The 17493-nt window shown below is 55.1% G+C and overlaps 5 protein-coding genes across 5 annotated transcripts; 1 reads left to right on the forward strand and 4 right to left on the reverse strand.

Annotated features, from left to right (window-relative positions):
- Positions 1-233: 233 nt before the first annotated feature.
- LAESUDRAFT_737684 (uncharacterized protein) lies at positions 234-1088 on the forward strand (the record flags this gene model as incomplete). The annotated part of the gene is made up of 2 exons (XM_040910813.1): positions 234-399; positions 469-1088. 2 exons carry the CDS (start codon positions 234-236, stop codon positions 1086-1088), a joined length of 786 nt encoding a protein of 261 aa, XP_040762903.1.
- Positions 1089-1199: 111 nt separating this feature from the next.
- Positions 1200-1514, reverse strand: LAESUDRAFT_615471 (uncharacterized protein; the record flags this gene model as incomplete). The annotated part of the gene is made up of 1 exon (XM_040903209.1): positions 1200-1514. A coding segment is annotated over one exon (315 nt), but the record flags the coding sequence as incomplete, so codon positions are not given.
- A 286-nt stretch (positions 1515-1800) lies between these two features.
- Positions 1801-3156, reverse strand: LAESUDRAFT_727416 (uncharacterized protein). Its single transcript, XM_040909214.1, has 3 exons — positions 2863-3156; positions 2391-2798; positions 1801-2331 (listed from the first exon to the last, which is right to left on the reverse strand). The coding sequence occupies exons 2-3, from the start codon at positions 2688-2690 to the stop codon at positions 1972-1974; spliced, it is 660 nt and encodes a 219-aa protein (XP_040762905.1). The 5' UTR covers positions 2691-2798; positions 2863-3156; the 3' UTR covers positions 1801-1971.
- Positions 3157-3262: 106 nt separating this feature from the next.
- On the reverse strand, positions 3263-10185 carry LAESUDRAFT_813757 (multidrug resistance-associated ABC transporter). The gene is made up of 32 exons (XM_040914516.1): positions 9449-10185; positions 9323-9403; positions 8962-9270; positions 8746-8908; positions 8586-8683; positions 8493-8532; positions 8406-8445; positions 8199-8352; positions 8045-8135; positions 7865-7986; positions 7782-7807; positions 7682-7727; positions 7272-7631; positions 6950-7212; positions 6867-6899; positions 6783-6810; positions 6692-6733; positions 6564-6632; positions 6171-6511; positions 6066-6114; positions 5984-6016; positions 5566-5926; positions 5486-5511; positions 5345-5436; positions 5050-5284; positions 4787-4995; positions 4457-4727; positions 4322-4402; positions 4248-4262; positions 4149-4197; positions 3714-4097; positions 3263-3664 (listed from the first exon to the last, which is right to left on the reverse strand). The coding sequence occupies exons 1-32, from the start codon at positions 10112-10114 to the stop codon at positions 3468-3470; spliced, it is 4974 nt and encodes a 1657-aa protein (XP_040762906.1). The 5' UTR covers positions 10115-10185; the 3' UTR covers positions 3263-3467.
- Positions 10186-12928: 2743 nt separating this feature from the next.
- Positions 12929-17475, reverse strand: LAESUDRAFT_813759 (uncharacterized protein). The gene is made up of 4 exons (XM_040914517.1): positions 16046-17475; positions 15372-15982; positions 15062-15304; positions 12929-15008 (listed from the first exon to the last, which is right to left on the reverse strand). The coding sequence occupies exons 1-4, from the start codon at positions 17287-17289 to the stop codon at positions 13261-13263; spliced, it is 3846 nt and encodes a 1281-aa protein (XP_040762907.1). The 5' UTR covers positions 17290-17475; the 3' UTR covers positions 12929-13260.
- Between the last annotated feature and the right edge of the window lie 18 nt (positions 17476-17493).

Genomic DNA, 17493 nt, shown 5'->3' on the forward strand with positions numbered 1-17493 from the left:
CATGGCGGCACGCGAATGACCATCCGTGCACTCATGTTCAGGGTACTAGCTGTACGTCTCCTGCTCCTCCCAAAAACCATCTCATAACACTGATGAGACGCGCAGCCTCGCAAGGCGGCTTTCGTAGCCGTCGCCGCTCTCGCGGCCGAGACGTCGAGGGAGAAGGTGCGAGTACAGTCACTCTTTTCAGCACGCTGCTGACCGTACGTTCTGCGCATTGCGCGTAGTTGCCCATGTATCCATCTCCTGACGCACCCGTCCTCCTTCTCGAGGCGCCGTCAGAGCTTGAAAAGCAAATCGGTGTCGCGCGCAGGGCCGTCACCGCAAGCTATCTCGATGCTCGTGCACAAGTGCAAGGCGTCATCTCTCGGTGGATCGACGTCGAACAGGCCGTAGAGCGTGAGTACTTCAAGCACGCACACCACCTCTCCTCACGCTTTTGATTAATTACGCTCTTCACACATATAGACCGCGTCAAGTCCCTCATTGCGCCTGACGAACCGCTTACGCCCGGCGTGCTGTACGTCGGCGTAGCCACGCTCACCGGTTCCGTCCTCGCGCGCAACCGCATGATCCTCACACGGCTCCTCCTCCCGCCGACACTTCTCCTCCTCTCCTTCCGCCACTTCCTCCCCAAGACCGCGCACAACGTCTCGGATTACTGCGGATCGCTCGAGGACACGTACTTCCCCCGCCTCGCGCAGGCACACGAGACCGCGAAGGCGCACTCTGCGATGACGTGGGAGCGCATCAAGGATGTAAGCGTTGCAGGCCGCGAGGCGACCGTCTCCGGCGTGGAAACCATGCTCGTCCGCATCGAAGAGGCGACAGGATTAAAGCTGAAGGAGGCACTGGGCTATGGTCAGGGCGTAGTGCGGGCCGTGGAGAATCAGACGAAAGCTGCGGCAAAGATCGTGCAGCAGAAGACCGAGGCGGCGACGGATGTCATCGTGAAGAAAACGGAGGCTGCAAAGGAGGCTATAGAGCACAAAGCGGAGGCGGCGAAGGAGGTTGCAGAGCACAAAGCGGAAAACAACTCTGTTGTCTCAGAGCCAAAAGTAGAAGAGCCACCTACGCGGCTAGTATGATACTACACCTCGACAATATATAGATTACCCTCGTCCGCTCCCTGTTTCCCTCAGACGGATTCATTCCTTTGGTTTCTTCTCGCCGTTCTCCTCTTCCTTCGCCACCTTGCCCTCATTCAAGAACTCCATGTCCATGTCGAAACCGCCGAGGCCGTCAAAGCGACGGTTGAACCTTCCGAGACGGCCAGTGACCTCGTCCTCGTCCTCGCTCTCCGCTACCCACTTGCTCGCGTTCCAGAGCGGATTGTTCGTCGTGTCGCGCGTGAGGAGCACCTCGGAGCGCGGCGAGGTCGTGTATTGTGTGAACGTCGAGCCATCCGCGCGGGTCACGCGCTGAGGGAACTGCGGCACGAATGGCGGGGGCAGCTTCCGCTGGCGATGTTTCCAGACGTGTGTGCGCCCGTACGGCGAGGATGAGACGCTGCGCGTGGTCGTGCGCGACAGATTACGTGGAAGCAAGTTGCGCGTTGTCGGGCGCGAGGAGCTCGCCAGGATGGACGCGAAATTCATGGCGATGATATGGTCTCCTCACGACTTGGAAGCTGGCCAGACGGGGGCGCGAGCTCAAAGTGGCTTTCGATGAGAGAGTAAGAATTTTCCAAGAAAGGAAGGTATACCATCCAGCGTGAGAATCCTGCTCGGCGTTAGGGCCACAACCTCAAGTCACTCGGTTCTGTCGATGTACGATACCGGAGCATTCACAATATCAATGATCGAGCAGAGATGTTTCTCTCCGAGGTGATTGTGAATAAAGAGGTGGTAGATAGAGTACAGGTACAAGAGCATCATACAACAAGGCTAACGCAGTAGTAGTTAGTACTTACTAGTCAACAACATGGCATCAGACTCGTTCATCTCATAACGTCATGAGCTAACATTTCGTCTACAACGTCCACCCTTCGCCAGGATCCTCACACACTGGAACGCGCTCGATCCCAAATTCGACTTGCGGGATATACGCATGCTCAGCGGGGAAGTTCTCGCGACGCGGGGCGGGCATCGCCACTAGATATGTTAACTCGATGGCCCGAGGCTGCGACTCCAGATCGTCGAACGACGGCGGGGACGGGCGGCGCCGTGGAGGAGGGCTCGAGTTTGACCGTGTGCGGGGTGAGAGCGCTCGTGATGGGGATACTCTGGATAACAGACGGCGGTGCCAGGGAGTTGGGGAGCGAGTCACAGGATATGGTGAGGGAGTTGTCATTGCTGTGTTAGGTGCAACGACTAGTCTGGCCGCAACCGGCTGCGTTTGCTGAGTATCCAGCTAAACATTGAAGCCCCTTTGCACTAGACTGGACTCACCAATGTCCTCGCCCACCACTTCTGAACTTTTCCACTCCCCTCACCTCCCCTTACATACCGCGTCTTCTCATGACTGTCATAATCCACGCATACATGCGCATCGTGCAAAACTGGCCTCGTGAGCGTCCAACGCCTGCGGCCAGGAGCAGACGACGGCATGGAGAATGAGCCGTTTTGCATAGCTTCCTCGAACAGGCGTCGCTGCCGCCGGCGCAGAATATACGAGCGCACGACGATCGCAGCGGATACGGAGAGCAGAAGGACAAGGGTTGCTGCAGAGGTAGATTTGTCAGTAGTCATGTTTTACCACGTAATTTGTCCTCGACAAAGCGGGTGGCGCATTCGAGAACGCCCTCGCAGTGCAGCTCTCCGCACAGAGCAATATATCCTCACCAAGGAACGTATACACTGCCATCCAAATATCGCAGTTATGAGCGCAGCAGAAATGGCGCACATCGCTGAATGCACGCACAGTATAGTGACGCCGAACTTGTCAAACCCGCACCCTGATGGGCACTTCCGCTGCTCACTGTCGACGACGGCGCGGCGGAGCTCGAGGTCGTATATTCAACTGGTGGAACAATCATAGCCATGGGCCGAACCTCCTATGTAATTGCCTACACCCAGAGCCGAGACCGACGGTCGAGAGATGGGCCACCCGCGGGCGAAGACTGCAAACGCAGTGGCAAAGAGCTATTGCAGCTGGAGGTCATGCAGAGAGGAACCATGGGACGGCTGGACGGCATGAGTAAGGGGTGAACGTGCTCTCAACGCATAGCGAACAGAATGTGCGAACCGGGCTGCGATGTATCGGCTATTGGTGCGTGGCGGAATTCACTCAAGAGCGGGCGCTTTCATGCCGTCCAGACTACTCCACCTTGTAGTAATAGAATCCAGTAATTCCACAGATATATAGACAACATCAGCAACATACAGCGACCAGGTCACGGACATGAAAAGTAGACGATGAATGTCCCAGCAATGACACGCCGGAAAGGCTACAATGATTCCGGCAGCGCAACCCACGAGAGGTATTTTGGTACGTGTGCACAATCCCATGCTATACTCGTTGCAGCCTTACTGTTGAAGACTCTCAGCCTTCGTTCTTGCAGCAGTCTCTAGCTCCGTAAACGTCCCGCTCTTCAGGCACATGCTCCTGAAGATACCGTTCTCCTTCTGGATCAAGTTATATGGCGTATCGAACTCCATGAGTTCGCCCTTGTCCAGAACGAGGAGACGGTCGTAGTCAATGACAGTGCGCAAACGATGCGCCACTGGGCGGAGATCAGATGTAGCCATGACACGAGAACGATAGCAACGTACCCGTCAACAGCAGCGAGTCGTTGAACTCCTCGCGAATCGTAGCTTGGATCTTAGCATCAGTGGCGAAGTCGATACTGCTGGTCGCCTCATCGAGGACAATGATCGAGCTCCGGCGGAGAAGCGCTCGTGCCATCGCGATCAGCTGCCTCTGTCCTTGTGAGAAGTTCGTCCCACCCGGAGAGACCTGCATGTCGAGGGTGATGCTCGGTTTCGCTTCCGTCTCTGTCGCTGTCGTCGCCACGGATGCAATGGTGCCCTCTCTGCCCTCGTGGATAGAGGCAGGACGCGAAGGTTCGCGAGAGGATTTCTGAGAGGCCAGTTGGCTGTCGGACATCATCTGCACTCGGTATAAAACGTCCAGACATTCGCTGTCTTCGTGTTCACCTGCAGCAGGCAGTTGAGCGACGATTGAACAAGACCAATACAAGCACTCACCGAAGGGATCCAGGTTGTCGCGCAACGTTCCCGAGAAAAGAGTTGCATCCTGTACTCTTTATATTAGCTATGCTTATTCCTATCTGCGATCAGATTTACCTGAGGAATGAACGTCTACAAAGAGATGCAAACACATTAGCCGTGTCCATACTGCCGGCATGGGACAGACTCACAAGTCGTGATCGGAGATCATGTAGCCCGATAGTCGAGATGTCGATGCCGTCAATGACGATGCGGCCACTCGTCGGATCAACCTAGAAAGCATGACGGGTGAGATATAGACAGTTAAACAGATCATCGTAACGTACGAAGCGCAAGATGCTCATCGCAAGCGTCGACTTCCCGCTCCCCGTCCGACCCAACAGCCCAACGCGCTCCTTAGCCTTCAGCTGGAAGGACACGTTGTGGAGCACCGCAGGGAGTTCAGGTGCATATCTGATCTCAAGATCCTCGACAGAGATCATGGAGTCCTTGTTTGGCCCCTCGGACGAAGGCCAATATGCCGGTGGTCGGCGGTTCTCGATGATCGCCGGAGGCTCTTGAGGGAGGTCGAGATACTCCACGACACGTTCCACGGAACTACATAACATTCGTAAGCTCGTGGCTCGCGGAGTTTCGCATAGATTCGATTGACGTACTTGAGATCGAGTTCCAGCGCAGTCCAAAATCGACACGCCCAGTAGACACTGTTGGTGAACGCCATAGCAGACGTGATACAAATACCGGCAGTACCAGCTCGGACGTATCCCGAGAGGGCAAACAGCGTCGTCACAAGCACGCCCGTCGCACCGAGTGTGTCAAAGTAGAGCAACAGCCACCTATTTGTCATCCAGAACGTGTACCACATCTGATGACCACTCAGCACACCACGCCAAACTTTAGTCGAATGAAACCGCCTCACCTGCGTCGTGAGGTCTACCTTCTTGTACAAGTCATCGAGGAAGCGCTGTTCGGAGCCGAACGCACGGACTGTGACTATGCCCTCCAGAAGCTCGCCAAAGTTTGCAAATATAGGACTTCGAGAGTTGGACTCCATTCTACGGATATCACGGCCTGTGTTGAGGTAGCCGACGGCAGCACGACGGTAGAAGTACCCGAGTATCGAGGCAGGAAAGATGAATAAGGGGAAGACAACGCTGAATGAAAGCTCGAATTAACTTCGCGGCCATCACACTGAGAAAAACATGACAGCATACACGACGGTAATGACCGATGCAAGGAAGTTGGCCAGTGATGTGTTCACAGCTTGGAGAGAGCCTGCCAATGACGAATCCACGGTCTCAATGTCCTGCACTGCGATTAGCAACCGTCACAACGAGTCGCCCGAGCGGAATTACCTTGCTGAAGCGATTAAGCATACGGCCTGTCAGGCTCACCAGTCAGCACGATAGAGTCCATCTAATCGCGTGCAACGTACCTTGAGGAGTAACGTCATGCCAGCGCATGGTAGCTCTGACTACGCTCACAAGCAATTGCTGGAACAAAAGTCGCGATGCTCTCAGGGCTCCCGTATACTGCGTAATGACGCCAGAGATGTTGACTGCTCCGGCAGACAGAGCGATCGCAGCATAGATGCCGATGTAGAACAAAGGATGATCCTGTGCAGGAGGCCAATGAATGTCGGGTCGGGAGTATGTAATCGGCGTGTGCGCCGTGTGCGAGAAGCGGAGGTTTGCGAGGTGATCGTCCATGACGAGCTCGTGTTCGGGTGAGACGAATGAAGTGAACGTATACATAGAGTAGGTGGAATTGTTTGGGCCGTATGCTTCACCCCAAATCTAAGTAATGAGACAGATTCAGAACTGAATTCGTCAAATGTGGGTGTGTACACGCACCTTGATCCACACTTTCTCCGTCACACCGAGGATCTACAAAACGTGTAAGCAACGTCTCGTTTCTCAATGTGGGCATACGCACCTGGGTCAGGAGGATAAGAAAACAGAGAATAGTCCAGGTCCAATAGGACCTAAGAGACGTATTGTCACAAACCACGACCGAACTCACCGATAGTGAGGTACGTACGAAGCCTTCAAATATGTCTTGTAGATATCCCACTTGACACTCCCCGTTTCCCTCTTCTCATCTTCAATCAGCTTCCTCGGCTTCTTGCTTTTATCAACAGCTTTGCCGCCGTTCTCGCCCTCCAATTCGGCGTCAATCTCAGCATTTGGCGAAGCCTCCTCAGCTTCCGCTATCTGCTCCTCCCTGTGCGCCTCGACTTCCTCTTCGTGAGCGATGTCCTCTAGTATGCCGCGAGCACGGAGCTCCTTCACCATTCCCTGTGTATCGACACGGCCATCGAGCATGCGCACGAGGTAATACGCACCCGGGAGCACTAGCTCGACGTGGTGCGTTACCAAGATCTGCCCGGGGTGAGTAGGCATTGAAGTTGCACCTTTTATACAGACAACGTACCACCGTGCGATGAGCAAGGAGAGGTCCTTGGAACAGCCGCTCAAACAGGAAGCGAGCCGTATGACTATCCTGTTAATCAACGAGACGTCGATACGGTAAGTATTGCGTGAGGCTGCTCGGATACTCACCACCGCGCTTAAAGGATCATCAAGCAGTACATATTTGGTAGGCTGTCGTGAAGTGAGCATCTTACACTTTCAACTCGAGAAGATAACGAACCGCATAGACCGCACGCGCGAGGGCAACTCTGCAAGTCACTGCAATCAATAAGGCACCCAACCATAATGACGTGGAAAGACGTACCGGGCCTTCTGCCCTCCCGACAAACTTACTCCTCTACAACATCTTGAGCGCTGGCTACGCATCCTACTTGCCACTGCACTCACCTTGCTCCGATCTCCGTAGCATCTCCATCCTCCAACATCTCCAAATCCGGCTTCAACGCGCAGCATTCCACCACTGCGTTATATCTCTCCTCATCGTACGGGTACCCGAATAAAATATTATCCCTGATCGACTGATGCCGAAGCCACGGTGTCTGCGCGGCGTACGAGATTGTGTGAGCGAGCCCGTAGCGGTCGACCAGCGACGGATTCTTCGACATCACGATCCGCCCCTCCAGACGCGTCATCTCGCCGAGAAGTGCCATCTATCAATCCGAATCATCAACCACCACATATCAATAAACCGTGTACTGCAATCCCTCACCAGAAGAGCAGTCTTCCCGCTCGCAGTCGGCCCGGTGACAACCGTCAACTCGCCCTCGGGAAATATCACATTAATATCTCTCAGCTCAAACCGGTGGTCTCCATTTGCGCCTATACCTAAAACCGACTGGCTATCCACCGCCGTAGCTGTCTCATCCGATGAGCTGCGTGAGCGATCCACTCCCTTCTGCTTGTCCAGAGGCTCCTCGACCTCGTTCCACTTGAACGTCCCGTTGACAATCCCGAGGCCTTCTTCCACACCGATGGAGGGCTGCATGGGCCCGCGCTTGAGGGTAGACACCTGTCCATCGACCTCGTCTTCGTCGAGGTAAGTCGCGATTCGGTTCATCGCCACGCCGGCCTGAGGTGCCAGTGAGCAATCACAGCATACGAACTTATGATCCAATGCACCTGCAAAATTTGCACGATCCATGCCGGGATAACGTTCAACGGACCTCTAAATGCAAAAATAAATTAAGCACCGAGCAGCTGTTAAATTGTTGTTACTCACCTGATCATATTGAACAGCGCAATAGCCTACCAGCCTCCCATCAGCATAGATCCTACCCATACATCCTACAATGGATTACGCACCGTGAACGCGGTCCCAACCGTCAACACATTCCCCTGGATCACATACACAAAGAAAGACGTCACAGACACCAGAATCGGCGCGCATACCCATATGAGCGAGAAACATACGGCATTCACGCGAGCTACACATAAGTTTCAGCCAGGCTCTTGTCCGATAAGAGTGTCTGACAGCAGACATACACTTGATCATCCATTTCATCTCGACCTCACGCGCGTCCATGACGCGCTTGATCCATCGATCCTCCCATGCGAAGAACTTGATGAACTTCATCTGCACATCGCGTGAGTTCAGTGACCTTGTGTACAGACTCAAGGTAGGCCCGTGATCACTCACTGCGCCAATCAACTCGTTCAGCACGCCCATGCGCTTATCTCGCGCGTTCGACAGTCCCTTATGAATGCGCACCGCTCGCCGAGAGACATAGTTGTTAAGCGGCCAGCCGATGACGAGGACGATGAACCCGACGAATGCAGACCAGCCCAGCAGCCTGCAAGCTTCGCGTTAGAGTGCACGACCGGACAGCCATGACAGTCCACTCACTGGTAAAGGAATGTCGCAGCAATCGCAATCTCAAATGGCGCTGCGGATGAACATAAGTACAATTCGACTGAGGGCATATTAACCCACCTCCGTAAATCATCTGCGACCCGGCAACCACGTTCGAGATCTGCACTAAGCATAAGCATACGTCCACTTCCACCGATGCGCTTCCGGAAGCACCTTATTCGCATCGCCTGCCATCAGATTCACGATCTTGCCAATGTCTGCGCCCGCCTTAGGATCGTCTGCTTTTGCATCCGCCTTCGCACTGCTCTTACCTATCAATCGAAAAAATATCTCAGCCGCTCGTCAACGTAAGAAATACACACAAGTAACATACCAGCAGCATCGGGCGCCTTAGCTGCCTTGCTTGCGTCCTTGTCAACAATGCCCGAGAAGTCCTTGCGCTTCAACGCCTTGTCGTAGATAGCGGCCATGAGCTCTGATCGAATGCGCGTCGCCGCGCGCCGACCGAACCACAAGTGCTGCACATCTGCTTGGGCCTATTCAAACGCATCTCAGCACGCGCTTCTTCGGCACACCATGCGCCACTCACCTTGCACAGCGTCGACAAGAACGCTAACATCGCATATATGTACGCCAATGCCCTTTTCTCGTGAGAATGCTCATCCCGCACATCGAGCGAGTCGAGGATACGCTTGAGAAAGAATGGCCCCGCGTAGTTGAACACGATGCTGACGTATGTGAGAACAAAGTCGAGAATGAGATCGAGCGCGTTGGCCGCCCACAGCCGCCGGAGAAGGGTGCTGCGAAGCGTGCGGGTGAATTTGATGTAAAGTGGGCGGGACTGCATCGTCGGGCTCAGTGCCCAGATATCCGATTCGTTGAGAGTATTGTAGGTGCCCTGGTGAGCAGATAAGAGAAGAGGTAAGAGGATTGGTGTAGAGATGACCTACGCGCTCGACAAGAGGCAGCACCCAGCGAAAGGACATCCAGCCCCAAAGGGAGGTATAGTCCTCGGGCGAGACAGTGCGTCCCTGGACAGAGTCAGAAGAGTACATGTAATGCAGAGTGTTACTCACGATATCCTCTTCCTTGATGTAGCTGCTCGGAATGTCAAGAGGCATGTTCAGGATGACAAGTAGTAACAGCGAGATCGCCACCAGATTGCCTATATACCCTGCCATGGTAACCGACGAAGGGGGAGGCATGCCGAGGACACTATGGTCGAACAGCGCGCCGCCGAATGTGAGCGTAGCAAACACAAGATGCAAAGTAAATAGGACAAGCAAGTCTGCAGGCGGAGTGGCGGTGGGAAAGAGCATCGGACGGACAGTCGCATATAGCCACGTAGCGGCAACGAGAAACGAGAAAATGGCATTCGAGAGCCGATCAGGCAGGAGAATCGTAAAGCATGCGACACTGAGCCATCCGAGAGTCTCGAACAGTGCGATCGAGGACAGTAGGAGAGTACGCCAGAGCGGGGCGGGCGGCGCACTCTTCGCGGGTAGGCTCTCGCCGAAGTCGTCACGCGAGACATCAAGGGCCTCCGCCTCAGGAAGGGTTAGGAAGTTGCGGAACGGCCACGACACACGATAGACCGTGGCGCGCAGAGGGCGGGGGATGGGAACGGAGGTAACGAGGACGAGCGCGACAAAGGTTGCGGGAACGACGGCGCTCCAGAAGTCGCGTACACAAGGACTGGAGAGAGACAGCACGCTGTCGCCGTCGCAGAGGGCGCGGTGCATAGTCGCAGCAGACACGGGGGACGACACGAAAGATGAGGAGGACACGTCGCGGTGCGTGTGAGAGACACGCGCGGTTGTGACTGAACTTAGAGTTGGACGCGCGCCCTGCCGGCGCTTGCTATAGCGTGTCGGTTTACTCACTGCGTCTCGCCCATTGCTAACGTCCACCCGTTGGATCCTGTTACCGGACACGCTCTGCGCATGGTTAACGAGGGTCTCACAAAGAACGGATTTGCCATTTCACGGGGGTGGACAGCGTCCTGCGCCTTTCAAGTGGCACGGAATAATATCGGACGCTCAGGTCGGTTGTGCAGGAGTCCTGAGGAAGATATATATCAGAACGGCCGAGGATAGAAACAAGAGACCGTGAATCGTTGAGACCTGACCGTAAGGAGTGCGTGGTGCTGGCGAAGTCTCGAATTCGCAAGAATATCCCTGTGGTGTACACTCAGAGTGGGGGGGAAGTATGAACATGTGCAGATGACATCAGAACATAGTTTTGACTGAGACGCATGTTTAAAAACTTATAAAGATAAGTAGTGCATTGATCTAACGGCGAACATCACTCGATGCAGCGACGAGTGCGCAAATGAGGTAAGATACTTGCCAAAACAGGCAGGTCTTTCAGAAGCCAATAACTTGGTCAATGGATGCACTCTGGAGCTTAGATGATGTGAGTCAGAACCTAACCCGCACGATGTGTTATCCAATGTAGCCTGTACATCCTCAGGTGGAACGAATGCGGATATAATGCAATGTCGTGCAGCAGGACAAGACGATCGAGCACGGACAAGAACCCTGACTTGCCTAGGACGAACATGACTCCCGGGTGTCGATCAGGCTTGGTAGTTTAAATTAGATGCAATCTCAAATCGGAGTCGCTACATGTACGAGACAGTATAGATACGATAAGATAAGTTGCGATGCAATGCGAGTGGATAGAAAGAATATAAACACGGTCGAATGGGATGAAGCAGGTGGTAATAATCAAAATGGGATAAGTTAGGATAGAATGGGATAAAATGAAACGAGGTAAGACGGAGTCAAATGGGACAGGGTGCAGATTGAGTAATTTACAGTGCGTGCCGCCTGCGGCAGGGGTTCACGATGACAATTGTGTATTGTACAGTGTCATGCTTGTGTTTTCATTCTTCGTGGTTCGTTCATGCGTTCATACCTTCGTTCGTTCATATACGCTTGTCCACCTACGTCCCAGAAAGAGGCACCAGAGCAGATACCAGCACAAGCCAGAGTAAGGACCGATCCAGCCTTGAAGTTTGAAGCTTGCCGTGTTGCTCTTGCGCCTCCGTTTTTTCTTCTTTTTGTTACGCCTTTATAGAAAACCTCGTCCTCAGACCCGGGCCTTCGACTTGTACAACGTATTCGATGTCCGTCGCCTCGTAGTTTTCCAGGAGGCACGCATCCTACGCACTCGTTCATCATCATTACAGGAACGAGCTAGAGAAAGCATACCCGCAGCGCATCGACGCTAGCTCGCGCAAGGCGTTGAGCGAGGTCGGCGAGGGGGATTCCCGCTAAATCGTCCAGCGCGAGTTGGAGGGAGACGCATGTCCCTCGCCACTGTATGCATGCAACTGTTAGCAAAAGACCGCTACGATATAGATGAAGACGGAACGCACCTCAACCGTATACTCGATGCATGGCACGCCCTGGAGGACCTTCTGCCCGAGCTGGATCCCGAGACTTGCGAGGTGCGCATACAGCTGGTCGGGCGACGCCTCGAGGAGAAGACGGAGATCTGCGGCGAAGGGCGGGAGGGACATTCGCGTTTCGTTCTCGCCTTGGGATACGGCTTACTGGATTCGTGTGTTGATGCTCCATCGTCATCTTCTCGGTGGGATATGTACGAATGCGTTCAGCAGTGCTTGGACACTACCTAATTCGAGCAGCGGGTGGGCGGAGCAGGGCTTGGACTGTGCGGTATGCACGAGGCAGAGGGATCATTTTGACCACACAGAAGAGCCAATGAAACATACGATGCCACTCGCGTGTGGGATGTGACGGGTGACGAGGACATGGGAGGGCTTTGACCGGACGCATTGGGAAGGATGCCACAGGACGCCCCCAACATCGAGGACACATCAAAAAGTTGTAGAAGCACATTGATCAGGATAACACAGGTTATTTCAGAAAACCTACTATCATACAGGACATTTTGACGCGTCTTGACACGCTTTCCAGCGAGCAGACGCGTCTACCATGCATCGGGACCTACACCAGCAGAGGTCAGTAGCAACTTACGCGCAAGACGTACCTTCCCTGCCTTCCACAGCCCCACGAGATCTGCACCTCCGCCTTTCTTCCTCCCTAGGGCGCGTCGTGCCTGCGAACCGTCGCATTCAGCTCGAGGGCGGGGTCGACGCGGAACCGCGAGCAGACGGGCGCTTGATGACGATCTGTGCACGATGGTGCGGGCGCTACTTTCAATTTGACCTTGATGTGTTTGTGGCGGGCGAGCTCTCTGTCCACGATCGGTGCCACTGATGTGTGTTTCACTTCCTCCAAAATGCTATCTCGCTCTGGTTGATCATGCACCTTGCTGTGTTGATTTACTGAGACTTCGCCAGGCTTCTCGCTTTTCGTATAATTTGTAAAGTTCAAACACTACATGGGTTGATCTTTGGTTGACAATCGGGCTCTGTCTCACCATCTAGTTGCTAGCTTGTGTCTGCCCAATGAGGCGAGCAATTCGACCCGCCGGTGCCTTCTGAGGCCAAGATAGTTCTTGAGGGAGTGGAGCTGGCTTTCTTCATGAAACAGCGAGTGCCTGTTGACAACTACAAACCCATTCATATCGATCAAGGCCGAGTAACATGAACGCGAGCAGTGCACAAGTTGGATCATCCGAAGGACCGGTATCAAGCCCTTGTCAGAGAGCAATTACAAGGAAAACGGTACTGCATGCGGCCACGAAGCTCGTTATTTACTAATAGTACCAATTGTCCGATTTGACACTATCTAGTGCTGCAAGGACAATAATGATAGAGATACTGCAAGATACACAGCCTCAGGCTACAGGATTACTCGACACACGACAACAATATCATACGCACAGATACACAATAAGAACGAACAAGAACGAAATCAATCAGACCGGAAAGCAATCGTCATAGTCACAGTCATAGTCAGCATATCCGGCCACCACTCACGCTCCATCCCCGTCCCCGTCCCCGAGACGACCCCGCCCAGCCCCTGTCGCGATCCCAGTCCATGCGTTCTCGGTCTGCAGACGGCCCACGAGGAATGGAGCCCACGGGCAGCCGGTTCACGGGCGGAGGAGTGGGGTAGGACGGAAAGTTGAGCGCTCGGAGCGCACGGGGACCGCTCGGCAGTGGACGAGATGGAAGAGACGTATTTTGTACAGCTCGGTGAGGTGCGGGGTACAGCGGGCGCCGAATAGGAGCAGATGGCAGGTTAACATGAGGAGAGACGATACCGTTCAGGTTAACATGAGGAGGGCCGATACCGTTCAGGTTAACATAAGGAGCTACGATACCGTTGAATGACCGTGGGTGGGTCGGGGGAGAATACTGGCGGGGCGCTTTTGGCAGTGCGGGCAGGCTGACTATCTCGCCGTCCTCCTGCGACACCTGCCGATCGACGGGACGTACAGGACTGGACTTGCGAAATGGCGTTGATGAGTTCAAAGGTGGTGTTTGTGGACTGCAAAGACGGGGGAACAGCTTTGGAGTCTTACCGGTAGAGCTGTTTGCTTCTGATGGCGCAGCCTCCTTGCGCAGAGATGAAGCTGGACTGGCGGAGGGAAGTTCCGGTATATGGGGTAGGAGACTGTCAGCAGGGTTAGGTACAGCTGCTTCAAGCAGCTCGATCTTGGCCTCCATCGACGGATGAGGATGGTCCGGCTGCACGAGCACAGTCTGAGTGCCTACCAACCGATCCGAGTCCTGCTCTTGTAAGCACTCTCCAGGTACAGGCACTGACGGCACATGCTCGGAAACTGCCTTAAAGGCAGATTCTGCGGTGCTCGCGTCCACATGAGACATTGATTCCTCACCATGCTGAGGCGGCGCCACGACAGGCTGCAAGCTGCCCGCATTGTCCAACGGCACCACACTGGCCACCGGCGAGGCTGCCGCCTTTGCCATCTCGTCCTCCTGCCGCTTCCGCTTCCGCATAGCGGCAAAGTCCTTCAGTGACATCTTCACCTTCGGCGGTGGAGGAGGGGCTGCCGGCGGTGGGGTTGATGATGGTGGTGGAGGTGGCTGCATGCCTTCGGTGCTCGACATGTTGACGTCCTGTGCTTGTGGATGCAACGTAGCGGCATCCTCAGCATGTGGTGTGCTCTCGTCTGCATGCGATGCACTCTTCGATGAAGAAGACTCTCTCGGAGGAGAAGCACGAACATCGGCCCGAGTCATAGCGACATTCTGTGCCTCCGCAACTCTGTCCGAGGCCATATCTGAACGCGAGAGTGGCGTAGTGAACATCTCAGGTGACAACGCCGCAGGAGTGCGTTTGGGTTCAAAAGCAGGCGTTGATAGAGCTCGAGATTCAGAAGATGGCGAATAAGTGACGTGCGTAGGCGACGCACTCTCTTCTGAGTGGGCCACATCCTCATGTGTCCGTTCTGACTGTGCTTCAGCGAGGTTCCCTTGCGACAACACCGACTCGACAGTATGTAGCCGTGAATGCTCAGGCGGAGAAGCTGTGCGACGATGGGCAGCGAAGTAGGACGATGGGCCGGGTATGACAGGAGACAGAAGGGAGAGTTTGGAGAAGGGTATGGAGGGAGAGAGTTGGCCATCATTGACGAGTTTTTGGGGAAAGGAGAGAGATGATGGGAGAGGAGAGGTGTGGACGGCATGCAGGCTTTGCGATTGTGGCACAGGTGGAGGAGGCATCTCTTTTGGATCTGCATATGAATGTTAAGCAAGCGATCATGAGAAGGACGGTATTGAGACGTACCAAACGCATGCTCATCGACATTCATGCGCTCTGCCCCTTCCTGTAGCTTGCCACTACTCGATGGGATCGCCCCGATAGGCATGTCTGCTCTGTCCTTCAGATGCGCATCTCGCAGCGCCTCGTAGCTCTTGTGTATCCAGCCCTTGCGCATCTTCGGTGGCAGCTTGTCTTCGGACTCGGAGCCGGATGACATTGGCTCGGGCGACGAGGCTGGAGGGGTCAGGTGCTGGCGATGAGAGGCAACTGCACGGTGGCGATGACGGTAGCAAGTGAGCAACGGAGGATGGATCGTTCGATGATCACTACTCACTTGTAGACCTTTCACTGCGCATCTCTCCTTCGTCATCCTCGATCGCACGCGCTTTTCCCTTCCGATCTTTCATGCGGCGTTTGGGTGCAGATGTTGCTAATGGCTCGCCTCTCGACGAGGAGTTGGAGGTGCCAGATGCGACGTCCGCCTTGCCCAATGCGGCGCGTTCATCCGGATGCTTACCTGCATGTGTGCCGCGCGCGGTAGGCTCCTGCAGCATGGGCACATGCGTATCGCGCGGAGACGGGATCATCTCGACGCCGGTCATCCCTCCACTCCACATCACCCGCTCCCTCGTCCTAAACCCCCGCTCGACGCCGATCAGTGGGCCTAAGTCTGTCCGCTTCCGCCTGCTCATCTCCCGCTCCTCATCACTTTCGCTCGGTCTCCGTGACCTCTCCCACGCAGAATTCCACGACTCTCCCTCTGAAGCGAACGCTGACGGTGGCGATGGCGATGGCGTGGGAGGTGTTTGTTGGTCGATAAACTCCGCCATGCGCATGAGCGCGCAGTCGCGAGACTTGGAGCCGCATGCGCAGGTGGTAAAGGTGGAGGAAAGGGCGTGCAGCATAGATGTGAGCTGTTGCCGAAAGTGTTGCAGCTGATGTGGGCTGTTAGTTGGAAAGGTGTGGCGCGTTAGCTCTGAACTCGCGCATAAGAGACAGTGGACGTACGGAAAGATGTGTGGACTGTCAATCAAAGCCGGTAAGTGGTGAATGACGCTCCCATCATCCCACTCCCAACCCAACACGACCTCCTCGTTCGCTTTCAGGTCTCGCAGCGCAAAGATCCCGAACGTCAGAGCGTCCTCCTCGTCTGGCGTAATATCTCGTGGCACGCGATGATCTGAATGAGACTTTGACCGCGAGCAAATCATCGGGCGCAGGACCGCGTTTGGGCGGCAGCCATTGCGCACGAAGCGCGCTTGGTTACCTGCCAAGCGCGCGTCGAGGGCGAGATCGAGTGGGGGACCGAGGAGGTGCACGAACGGTTTGGGCATGCTGAGGTGAGCGTACGAGTTGAGGGGATCGGAAAGATAGGCGGAGGAAGGTGTGATGGTGGATATGAAGGGCGTGATGATGTCGGAGGATGCGATTGGGCGCGATGCATGAGCGGCGTAGGCGGGCGGACGGATGGAGGGATCGGTGTGGATGGAGAGAAAGGGATGATATGACGATTTGGAGAGCGGGCGAAGAGTGATGTGCGGTGTCGAAGGGAGGGAGTCGGGGCCGAAGGTAGCGGGAGTGGTGATGGGCGACGTCGATGAGGAGGAGGTGGGATCGATAGCGGTTACACCTCGCCACTGGGAAGCGAGACGGCGCAGCTTGTCGCGAGTCTCGCGTTCGGGAACAAAGTCTTTCTCAATGGGCAAATAGCTATACGCAGAGGGCTCGTCGATATCGATGTGCTCATCCTCGGCGGTCTGGTGCACGTTGACGTGGATCGACGGTCGCCGTTTGCGTTTGCTGGGGCCTGAACCGTCTACGCCCAAGCCGCTGACCTTGCGGACCCTCCTTTCAACTCCTGGACTGACTCTACGCTTCTTTTCAGCCTCTGCCTGGAGTATGATCCTCTGACGGGCCTTCTGCAGACGAACGGCACGGTCTCTGTCGATGGGGCGAGGACTACAGACCCAACACTGCCATTCGTCGGGGACCTCTGACTCGACGATGCCAAAGCAGGCGGCATGGCACCAGCGAGAACATGAATCACAGCCGATGGAGAAGCCATCGTCGTACGCAAATCCGCAGATGCAGCTGATGGAGTCTGAGCTCGCGGAGGCCTGGTCTGCGTCTGTGATGCGGGTGGAGGGCGACGACGACGGCTGCTTGCGTTTCAGAGGGACGGTGGGAATGGGGTCAAAGGCGTGGTTGAGACCGAGCAAGCCCAGGGCGGCTTCGGTGGCATCGCTGCCCATAACGCGCGACGTCGAGGAAGTAGGGACAGCGAGCACAGCAGTCGACAAGTTCAAAAGCGATGTGGCGGCAGCGAGAAAGACAAGACGGCGCGATCTAAGCAGGCAAAGGTGGGTACATGCGCAGTTGGGACGTTGTGGCTGCGAACAGAGCGTCGGGCGTCGTGTTGAGTGATGCTGAGCAAGCTGAAGGCGTCGAGCAAGGAG

This window comes from Laetiporus sulphureus, assembly GCF_001632365.1.
Source record: "Laetiporus sulphureus 93-53 unplaced genomic scaffold LAESUscaffold_28, whole genome shotgun sequence".
Classification (NCBI taxonomy): Eukaryota; Fungi; Basidiomycota; class Agaricomycetes; order Polyporales; family Laetiporaceae; genus Laetiporus; species Laetiporus sulphureus.